We start from the raw sequence: 10656 nt of genomic DNA on the forward strand, positions 1-10656 counted from the left end.
TGGTTTAAGATCAATTAGAAGTAACTTTTTTTTACTTAAAGTTACTTAATCACTTCAGCTTAAGCTTAACATGTAAAAACTAAGATAAGCTACATAAGGCATGAGATCTCGCATGTACAAATGCCTTTGAAATTTCCCTAGCAAACTTGTTACTATATTTCAAAATTCTTATTATCCCATCTTACATGCAAAACTACTCACAAAACTAAGTTGGTGACTACAAATTTGTAGGGCCTACAACTTGCTTATTCAACGACTCAAATGATTCAAACCCATTTCCATGATATGGGTGACATATATGGCCCACTTCAAGGACAGCAATAGCACATGCACTATAAAGTCTACTGGTTTGATGATTGGAATTGCTTAATGGGTATTATCTCTGCCATCACCCATCCGATCACCAAAACCGGGTTTTTTTTTTTTTTTTTTTTAATAGTTCTTGGGTCAGCAGCGAATTTCCAACAGCTACACATATAAAGAAAATAAACTTGTAATATATTGAATGGAACTCTTTTTGTTCCTGTTTCATATTCATCACTTGAAATAAATACATTTAACTGAAATTACGAACCCGGAACTTAGGAAAATATGGTACATGGTGACAGTTCACGGCCATTCTTCAAAATGTTGGTGACCCATCAACCATATAGATGGCATAAATGTAAATTTGGACCAACCAACTAATGGGGCCCATTTGATATCTGTCAATTGGATGGTTAAAATCATTCGACAATGGGCCCCACTATCGTAGAGCCTGGATTAACGTACAAACATGCAATGCATACAGTCCGAATTGAAGAGTGGTGGAGAGAGAAAGATCCTAGGCTCTTAATGCTTCAGACCTGCGCACTGGAATACACCTGGGAAAACATGGTAGAAGGTTGTGACGTTGGGTCGGCTCATAGTATGAGAAAAATGCAGGATCCTGTTCAAGGGATTCTGCATAGCTTTCGAGGACTGAAACAATCTCGTCGAAATGTGGCCGTTTATCAGGGTTGGTGGACCAGCATTGGCTGATGAGATTGGTGAATGCCACTGGACAAGCAGCTGGAAATGGTGGTCTCGCATTCTGCATTAACCCAACTGATGTAAGTAATTACAACAAAACAACTGTCTGCAACGAATGAGATGAACAATCACCACAACTATGGTGGATGTTGGAAAATTCTGAACCATCCAAATGGTGGACACTGCAAATTGGACAGTTCCAAAATCAGATTGATTAGACAATCTGACCCTCTTATTTATGGACATTTTAGTTGAATTTTGAGAACTTAATACTTTTCATTTTCATCATTCATAAGATGCCACTTTTCCATTGGGTCCCACTACCTGAATGGTTCAGATTCTAGGAAAATATCAATTGTACAGTAGCGGAGGCCCCAACATCACAATTTTGGTACAATGCTACCATGGGCCCACCTTGATGTATGTATTATGTATCCATGCCGTCCATCCATTTTTCCAGATCATTTTAGGGCATTATCTAAAAAATGAAGCAGATCAAATTATCAGGTGGACCATACCATAAGAAACATTGGTGATTGAGCATCCTACCATTAAAAACTTCTTAGGGCCCACCTCAATGTTTTCTTAGTGTTTATTTACCATCTAATCCGTTGATAAGGTCACATAATCCTGGATGAAGGGAAAAAACCAATATTGGCTTGATCCAAAACTTTTGTGCCCATTAATGGTTAATCACCACTTTTTCTTATGGTATGGTCCACCTGATAATTGGATCTGCTTCATTTATGGAATAATGGCCTAGAATGATCTGGAAAACTGATGGATGGCATGGATACATAATGCATACATCAAGGTGGGCCCATGTTAACCCATCCCCACGTAAGGGTTGCACTGTCTTGGGTGAGATCAGGGTCTCACCTAATCCGCTATGATGCCAAGGACCCTGTCATTCCCCTTCTAAAGTAAATACCAACTTACACAACAGTGCGTACTAGGAAACAATTTAGAGCAGTCCAGAGTGTAAATTTTTGGCAGGCTGAGGAAAAAATGAAGGGATTTTACCCCCAAATTCCTCAAGATTTCTGATTTTACAAAACAATTACCTGATTCTTTTTCTTTGTTTAACTACTAGAAGGTGCTTTTTGGTGAGTGAAATGACCAAAACAATCTTGTCTAGTATTTTTCTAAAGCCGACATGGCGTGTGTATTACATCCAACATATCCTACAGGTGCATCCCACCATGAAAAATCAGGGCGATCCAATGATCAGGTGGACTACACGTGAATTTGAAGGGTTTTGGGTTATCTCCATTCTTTTTTACGTTGTGGCCCACCAAGTGAACCCCAAAATACCAAAAAAACGAAAAAAAAACAAAAAACAAAAACAAAAACAAAACACAAAAAACAAAAAAGAATAAAAGAGAGGAAGATGAGGCCATCTTATTCATTTCATTAGCCAAGAACCACATTTTAATATGTTCTTTGTAAAATTGGAACAAGCCAAGACTGTTTGGTAAAATCAGAATTATTGAGGCTTTTTTGCAGTACAAATACCAAAAAATAAAAAATAAAATAAAATTAAAATTTAAAAAAAAATCTCGGCAATAAATTAAAATGATCTTTTTGCATAAGCAAGCACTTAAGACTGCTCTTTAGGGGACCATTTGGAAGTACAACCAAATGGGGATTGGTTGAGCTGGCCCCACCCACGTGCGTTTAGGGCAGCATGGAAAAAGCAAACAGCATTATGTTAGATTTCAATTTTGATCCTTTTCTGTCCTAAATCTCAATTGGTATAAGAACAGGACGGTCTTATCTTACCCCATTTGAGATTCCTTCTGAAACAAGGAACTTCCAAATGTATCTTAAAACATATAAACCTCAATATGCAATAGAAATTAGAACTGTTGCAGACAACCGAACAAAACATTTACCAGTTAATACCTAAACAAACCAATCATTTATGTAATTGCCTCATTCATAGCACTTTATTGGGGGAATGGTTTGGGCTAATTCTGGGTAAATGAAAATAATACAATAATAAATGAGAATGCTAGCAGGCATATGACCACATATCATGAGCATAGTTTAAAATCACGAAATTTTGACTTTTCTCGATGTTCATTCAGGTCAGATCGACTCAAAGACTTGACCCAAATTGACTCAATAGATTTGGCAGTTGACCCGACTCGACTCGAAAGATTTTACAGTTAATAACTACACTTCAATTTGTTATCTTTATATAAGTATTATAAAATAAGAGAAGAAGCAACTAATTGTTGCATAGCTAGTTGGTCAAGTTGACCTAGTTAGCAGGTCAACTCGATGAATTTTTGTGACTCAGCCGATATGGACTCAGCTTGAAATCTTGCCGGGTTGAGTTGACTCAGCCGAGTTTTGAGTAGAGTCAGCGAGCTTAGAAATAAATGACCAGGAGATTGTATACTTTTATCTGAGACCACTTGCAAGTGGCACATAAGAGCCACAAGTGACAGGTATTAGGTCTCCTCGTTAAAATGCAACTTTTGTGGCTTCTTTGTGGAGGCATTTCGAATAGTTCCGATGAGGATGAACACTTTTTTGCACCCTCTATGAAATGGAAATGATATATGACACACTAAAGATGATCCTGACCATTGATTTGAGGAGTTGAATATGTGCAATCGAAAACTTTCTTTTCAGTTAGTTGCCCACTTCAAGCTATACATATTGATGTTCAGATTCATCACTTAGGTGCAACTCCCCGTGGCCCATTTAGTGTAACTCCTGGAACGTGGAATGTTCCAATCATAGGATGGTCTCTGTATGTGGGTCCTAATGGGATGACAAATGGTGGTGATCATCAGTTAATCCTCAAAATCTGGAAACTATATATTTCCTCAAATGAGGGAAGTTGCATGGCTTTGGCTAATAGATTAAGCTAATTTCATTGAATACCAGAACATATTTTGGGGTTCTCTTCAACAATGGGTCAAAAGCAACAAAATGAGTGGACTCCATTTTCCTATCACTATGATCAAGGGCCGTGATTAGGGTGGCAAATGGGCCAAACCAGGCCAAAGCATGTGCAAATCTAGCCAGGAGCTAATGACCTACAACAAAATCAGGCTTGGGCTGGGCCTACCAACCAAATGCACAGACCACCAATGTCAAAAAAAGAAAAAGTGGGGTTAGGCAGGCCAACTTGCCCAGCCTTCAGTTAAATGCAAGCACATGTCCAACCAATTAATCAACAGACCTAGAATGGAGAGCAATTCCAACCCATGATCCTTGAGGCTCGGCACAAAATAGGCTGGATTTGGGGGCTAGGCTGTCGTGTCTGCCTCCGCATATTAAGGCTCTTAGTCCCTTCACAGACATGCATACACAGTTGCCTATTACATTGAGTTTAGCATCTAGAGCTACATGTTCTTAAATCTGTAATCACCCAATTACCTTTCTATACCATTGATGGACCGTGCTAAAAAAAAAATCCCAGATTGGGATATCCTATCCATTCAATCCTCTACCTTTTCCAGTTGAACATGGACCCTTGCTTATTTATTGGCTCAACAGTCAATTCACAGGCCATGGAGGAGATTGGATGGAAATGGATCACTCCACAGCAGGGTCCATCAAGCCAACAGTTCGATCACCTAATGGGGGCCCCACTAGGGACAATCAATTTCAGATCAAAAAAACTCATATCACAACAGAGATGGTAATGTGATCATACCTTCTGGGATACAGCAAATGCAGCCTGCTCTGGAGTCATGTCATGGAACGGTGTCAATGCAGTTAAGAGCTCCCACAGCACAATGCCAAAACTGTACACATCGACTTTCCTAGTATGTTGTTTCTCCTTGATCATCTCAGGCGCCATCCATCGATAAGTACTTGTAAATCCTTTTCCACTGCCGCATTGGGATTCCAAACACGAGATTCCAAAATCCGCAACCTTCACATGCATATCTTCTCCAAGCAGTAGATTCTCTGACTTGAGGTCCCTATGGAGTATCCCCTGAGAGTGGAGATATTGCATTCCATGGGCGATATCAAGTGCAAATTTCAAGACCCACTCAAGTGGAAGTGAGTGGGGCTCCAGATGATGGAGATACTGTCTCAAGGAGCCGCCTGACATATACTCGGTGATGATACAAAACACTGGAGGCTTCTTGCATGCGGCAACAAACTAGAGAATTATGGCAGAATGCAAGCATATCAATAGAAGAATCATCATCATCGTAAACCTCTCTCCCTCCAATTTCAGGTCGGGAGAAAGGTAAATAAGAAAAGAGACAGAAATAAATCTCTGCTTCTAAAACAAATCACTGGAGAACTTTGTATAGACCAAGAAATATCCCTCCAATTTCGGGTCAGGAGAAAAGGCTAAAGAGGAAAAGAGAGTGAAACAAATCTCTGCTTCAAAAAAATCATTGGAGAACTTTGTCTATATCAAGATGCTGTGATTGATATAATTTGACACGTGAATGGAGAATTAACTTAATTTTACTAAGTCTACAAATGCAACATGGGATTTTAAAAAAATAAAAATAAATAAATAAAATCTAAGCTCAAATATTTACAGCGGCCCACGAGCGGGACCATTAATAAGGTGGATCTCATCATAGATGGACCAATCATATCAATCAAACTGGATGATCCTACCTGGACAATGGGTCAGGTTTTCTCGGGGTTTAGTGTGGGATGTTGCCAATAGTAGGCCACCGAATGGATGGATAAGATCCAACAATCAGTGAGGTGTCTTGATCATGGCTGATAGAGAGGGACCACTTGATGAATTCATGGATCACGGGCTACTGCGACATGTCCAATTTGAGTACAGTGCACCAGATAAGGAAGTTGGCGTGCTGCATCCAGGTTAGGTTTCCCCTTTATGTTATGTACTACAACAAAATGCACATCTGTGCACTAAATGCATAGAGATGCCACAACAAAGTGGAAAGAGTACTATCACCTGGAGTTCATTTTGCCTCTGGTACAACTCAAGATCAACGGCATGTTCACCACATCGGAGCCCACATATATAGATGGTCTGATGACCTAGACCACTCATATTCTGGGTCCTACCCTCAACGGACTGTATCAAGAAGTAAGGTGTGCTGTAAAGGCCTTTACGTAAAGATAACGGTGGCAACCGTTATACGTTACGACCCGTAACAGCCGTTATGGAAAAAAATAAAATGACATGTAATTGCTATTAACAACACATTATATTCCCTATAAATGCTGTAATAGTCCCATAATGGTCTATTATGGGACATATGTTACAATAGTCCCGTAATGGTCTATTACGGGACATATACAGGTTTTTCACACTTTTTAATAAACATTATGGGTAGATATAGGTTTTTTGGAGGTTTTTTCAATAAAAAAATAAAAATAAAAAAGAGAGACCATAACGGCCGTTACAGGGCCATAACAGCCGTTATGTCCCATATTGTAAAGGTAACGGTGGTGGCCGTTACAGCCACCATTACTGTTATGGAACACCTTGTGCGGAACAATGATTTTGACCAAAGATTTGTGTAGCTGAATGTAGAAAGTTGAAAAGAAAATTTCATTTGGCTGGCTCACATTCAACTCCATAAATCAATGTCAAAATCATCCCTTTCATTGACGGTAGCACCGAGAGTACGGACGACCGATCATGGAACTCTCTCCACGTGTTGACAACACGTGCTGGTGATCCTTCATACAGAAAATGCCCAATTGATAGCAATTGGATCTTTACAGTCACATGTAAAATTGATGGATTGTTGAGTGGTGGAGTGTGAAAGGTTCGGGGAAGGACAGACAAGAGTACCAAACGGAGAGAAGGGATAAGTCATTCAATGGCTTGGTACTCTATTTGCCAGCTAAGAAAGACTACCTTTGCACATTGATCAAGTGACCTCTTCAAAATTAATTGGGAAAATAGAGACTACAAATTACAATCTTCCCCACAAAAACTTGGATTGCTTGACTCCCATTTTTTGAGTTTGAGAGGTGTGGCAGCACATACTAATGTTATAGTCAATGTGATCTCTAAGGACATCATAGCCATTCATTGTATTTTTCTTTTGTAGATCTCATGTCCGTATGCCAATTTGATTATACACGATTACCATATTCTCTGCTGTCCGTTGCATTTCAAGGCCAAACAACAGAGAAATGAAAAGGGACAATGCAGGGTCCCATTCTTTGGCATGCGTGTGACAATGTGGTTCATGTGCATGGCATCCAATTCATCAGGCACGCCCCCATCATGTAGATGCTCTAGTCTAAAAATCAGGATAGTCACTCATCTGGTGGGCCACACACATTGAATATGAACAGTCGGTAAATGCTCGATCAACATAATGTCCATCATACACCACTAATTTTACAGACCAGCATGATTTTCAGGCCAGAGCATCTACAAATTGGGGTCCTGACAGCATAGATCTGGCACACATGTGCTGCATCGTTATCTATGAGAAACTAACCTGATAAAATAATAATAATAATAAAGAAGCCATAACCACACATCCACCATTGCAAAAAGATCAGCTTACAGTGATTATATTTGGATGCTGGAGGTGAAACAGCAGAGCAACCTCTGAAATGAACTGCCTCTCCAGCAGAGCAGCCAACTTCTCGTCCTCCTCCGGCTGGCTTATCAGCTTGATCGCCACATCCATCTGCTTGTACAATCCATGGTAGATCCGACTGTGCCGGCCTGCGGCGAATTTATTCCCGATAAACAGCTGCGACATATCAGCACTCCATTCGTCTTCCCCATCTCCTTTGATCTCTCCACCAGAAGAGACCAGGTATTTCGACCATGACGATGCTCGGTTATATTCCCCAAGCAAAAGCCCCCTTTCCAGTCGGCCTGGAATCTTGATCTGTTTAAAGAAATCGAACATATTGATAGATCAAAGCCACAGATCTCCAGAACTGACGATCTAGATCAAATGTAGGCCCCAGAAATCCCAAATTCTTCCCCGATTTTGATTGATCGTAAATCAGATCTAACTCAGTGATTGATGAATGTTTAAGCAGAAAATGACATCAAATTCAGCTACATATGAGCGTAATTCTCGTAAATCACCATCCAAGCACCATATATTGGCCGCTCTAGGATTAAAAAATAGCAGTAATCTCTAAGAAGAAAATCAATTTCAAGAGCCTGTTGTTTCACTTCAAAGCATCAAAATCACTTGTAGAAGGGCGAAAGTTGCTCGATTTCTATGAAATTTCTGGTTTCTTCGTCCGTGCATCAGCTGAAGAAATGTCAGTTTTTTGTTTTTGCATTCTACCTCAAAACATCAAAGAAAGATCTGTGACTTTTTTTCCTTCTTCTCTTAAAAATCAGCTTCCTCAGATCCCTGTCTGTTGCATCCGCTTGAAGATTTGAACAAGCTAGAAAGCCTAACCAGAAAATCAAGAAAGAAATGCTGTTTGTTTCTCTTCGAGAATGAAAATAACCATCATTTGAGTGAAGATGAATGTCCGACTCGCACCTGAAGCAGGAAAATTGTCGGATTCTTTTCATTCAAACTCAAATGCTTCCAAAAGCGTAAAAACTCGCAGAAACAGAAGGAAAATCAGCAGTTCTCTGCTATGTGTACGCCGAAGTAGCTCGAATGAGAGCTTTTCCTCCAGAGATGAAGCTCTGCTTTCAGATGAAGAGAATCTCATAAGCTTTTCTTCATCAAAGCGATTTTTCAGAGAGAGAGAGAGAGAGAGAGAGAGAGGAAATACGGAGAGATATCACATGGATAATAGTGAGAGAGGAAATACAGGGAGATTTCACATGGTTTACACACACAGAGAGAGAGAGAGAGAGAGAGAGAGAGAGAGAGAGAGAGTTTTTAGGTGAGAAACACAGCGAGAGTTTTCAGGTGAGAGAGAGAGTTCAGGATAGAGAAAGAGATAAGAAATGCACAGAAATTTCAGATGGATGAGAGAGAGAGAGAGAGAGAGAGAGAGATAGAGAGAGAGATTCTGTAACTTCGGTTATAGTTTTTAAGAGGTCTGTGCAAGGAGCTTCCGAGCTTCTGATGGCTGTGGCACTACACAGAGAGAGAGAGAGAGAGAGAGAGAGAGAGAGAGAGAGAGAGAGTTTTCAGGTGAGAAACTCAGAGAGAGAGAGAGAGAGAGAGAGAGTTTTCAGGTGCGAAACGCAGAGCGAGAGAGAGATTCAGAGAGAGAGAGAGAGAGAGTTTTCAGGTGCGAAACGCAGAGCGAGAGAGAGATTCAGAGAGAGAGAGAGAGAGGAATTCACAGAGAGAGAGATTAGAAATGTACGGAAATTTCAGATGGATGAAAGAGAGAGAGAGAGATTAACTTCTGTTATAGTTTTCAAGAGTAGCCCCGTCCAAACAGCTTCGTAGCTTCTGATGGCTGTGGCATTTAAATTCAGGTGAGAGAGAGACACTAAAAAGACGGAGAAGGAAATCGGCGGCAATCGGAAGTTATCCTGTATCGTTGCCAGGTTGGCGAGTCGGACGCTTTTGACGTCCCCAACGGGGGACAATGATGCAGACCTCTGCTCTTTTCTTTTCTATTTTTCTATTTCAACTTCTGCCCTTTTTCTCTCTTCCCTTTTATTAAACTACCCTCTCTCTTTCTTCTGCCTACCCTCTCCTTCCTATTTCATCATTACATCCATCCATCCCTCCCATTCTCCCACACGCTTCGCACACTCTACACCTTTCACTCTTTTACCACTGCATACAGGTTTAGCTTACCTTACCGTTGGATTAGCATAAATTTCTTATCAAGTGATATTCGTGATGAGGGTTACCTTTTTCATGGATTAGATTTTGGAAGTGATCAGCCAGGAAATATATGCCGTACGGTGGCACATTAGCGGGTGTTTACCTAACCGTGGGCCTCCTTGTTGAACGTGTTGTATATCCATGCTGTCCATCAATTTTCCATCTCATTTTAGGACATGGTCCCAAAAATGAAGCAGGGCCAGATATCGAGTGGATCACACCACGAACAACGGTCGTTAGATGCCCCACCATTAAAAAATTTGAAGGGCTACTGTAATGTTCATTTGACACCCAAACCTATTGATAAGGTTTCAGACCTCATGGGAAACAACAAATATCAGCTTATCAGCTTCATCCAAAACTTTAACGTGGGCATTCAATTCCTAATACGTGGTCCTCGTGGGCATTTTACGAAGGGATGAACGGGATGAGGTTGATTACCGTCTTCCTCAAGGATAACTACCGCAAATATATAGAGCTTTTGGACTTCTCACAAAGACTTTTTAAATCCATGAGAAAAGAGAGTAAGAAAATAAAAATAAATTCTAATAAATTTAAATTTTAATTGATGAATTAAGGGCCCGTTTGGACGGGTGGATTGGAAGGGATTGAATGGTATTAGGGTGGATGGCATGGATTTCAAGGCAAGGATGGTGTTGTCAGTGGATTGTCTTAAGATCCATAGGATTGCTATATCCCGGGATTGCTATATCGAGTCTATTTGGTACGCCCGGCCAATCCCGGGATCAAACCTTCCTATCCCTTCCAATCCTTCTTACCAAACACGTCCCAGGCAAATTTGAATGGATTAGGGTGGATTAGATGGGATTTAAAGGTAATGATGGTGCTATCAGTGGATTGTCTTAAGATCTATGGGATTGCTATATCCCGGGATCAGATCACCCAATCTGTTTGGCACGCCCGGCCAATCTTGGGA

The 10656-nt window shown here is 40.5% G+C and overlaps 1 protein-coding gene across 2 annotated transcripts; it reads right to left on the reverse strand.

The window, feature by feature from the left end:
• Positions 1-477: 477 nt before the first annotated feature.
• LOC131237730 (serine/threonine/tyrosine-protein kinase HT1-like) lies at positions 478-9067 on the reverse strand. Of its 2 annotated transcripts, XM_058235676.1 has the most exons (4): positions 8460-9067; positions 7509-8367; positions 4688-5143; positions 478-1072 (listed from the first exon to the last, which is right to left on the reverse strand). In XM_058235676.1, the coding sequence occupies exons 2-4, from the start codon at positions 7860-7862 to the stop codon at positions 824-826; spliced, it is 1059 nt and encodes a 352-aa protein (XP_058091659.1). In that variant the 5' UTR covers positions 7863-8367; positions 8460-9067; the 3' UTR covers positions 478-823. The 2 variants fall into 2 exon arrangements, with proteins under 2 accessions (XP_058091659.1, XP_058091658.1); XM_058235675.1 differs by having other exon boundaries at positions 7509-9067.
• Positions 9068-10656: the final 1589 nt, after the last annotated feature.

This window comes from Magnolia sinica, chromosome 2 (genome assembly GCF_029962835.1).
Source record: "Magnolia sinica isolate HGM2019 chromosome 2, MsV1, whole genome shotgun sequence".
NCBI classification, from domain to species: domain Eukaryota; kingdom Viridiplantae; phylum Streptophyta; class Magnoliopsida; order Magnoliales; family Magnoliaceae; genus Magnolia; species Magnolia sinica.

Excerpts from the sequence above, each read along its gene's own strand:
- LOC131237730 (XM_058235676.1), bottom strand. The coding sequence starts at position 7,862 with ATGTTCGATTTCTTTAAACAGATCAAGATTCCAGGCCGACTGGAAAGG. Across the intron at positions 5,144-7,508 it reads AGCATCCAAATATAATCACT|TTTGTTGCCGCATGCAAGAA; the intron begins GTAAGCTGATCT and ends ATAATTCTCTAG. Across the intron at positions 1,073-4,687 it reads CATTTGCTGTATCCCAGAAG|AATGCGAGACCACCATTTCC; the intron begins GTATGATCACAT and ends GGGTTAATGCAG.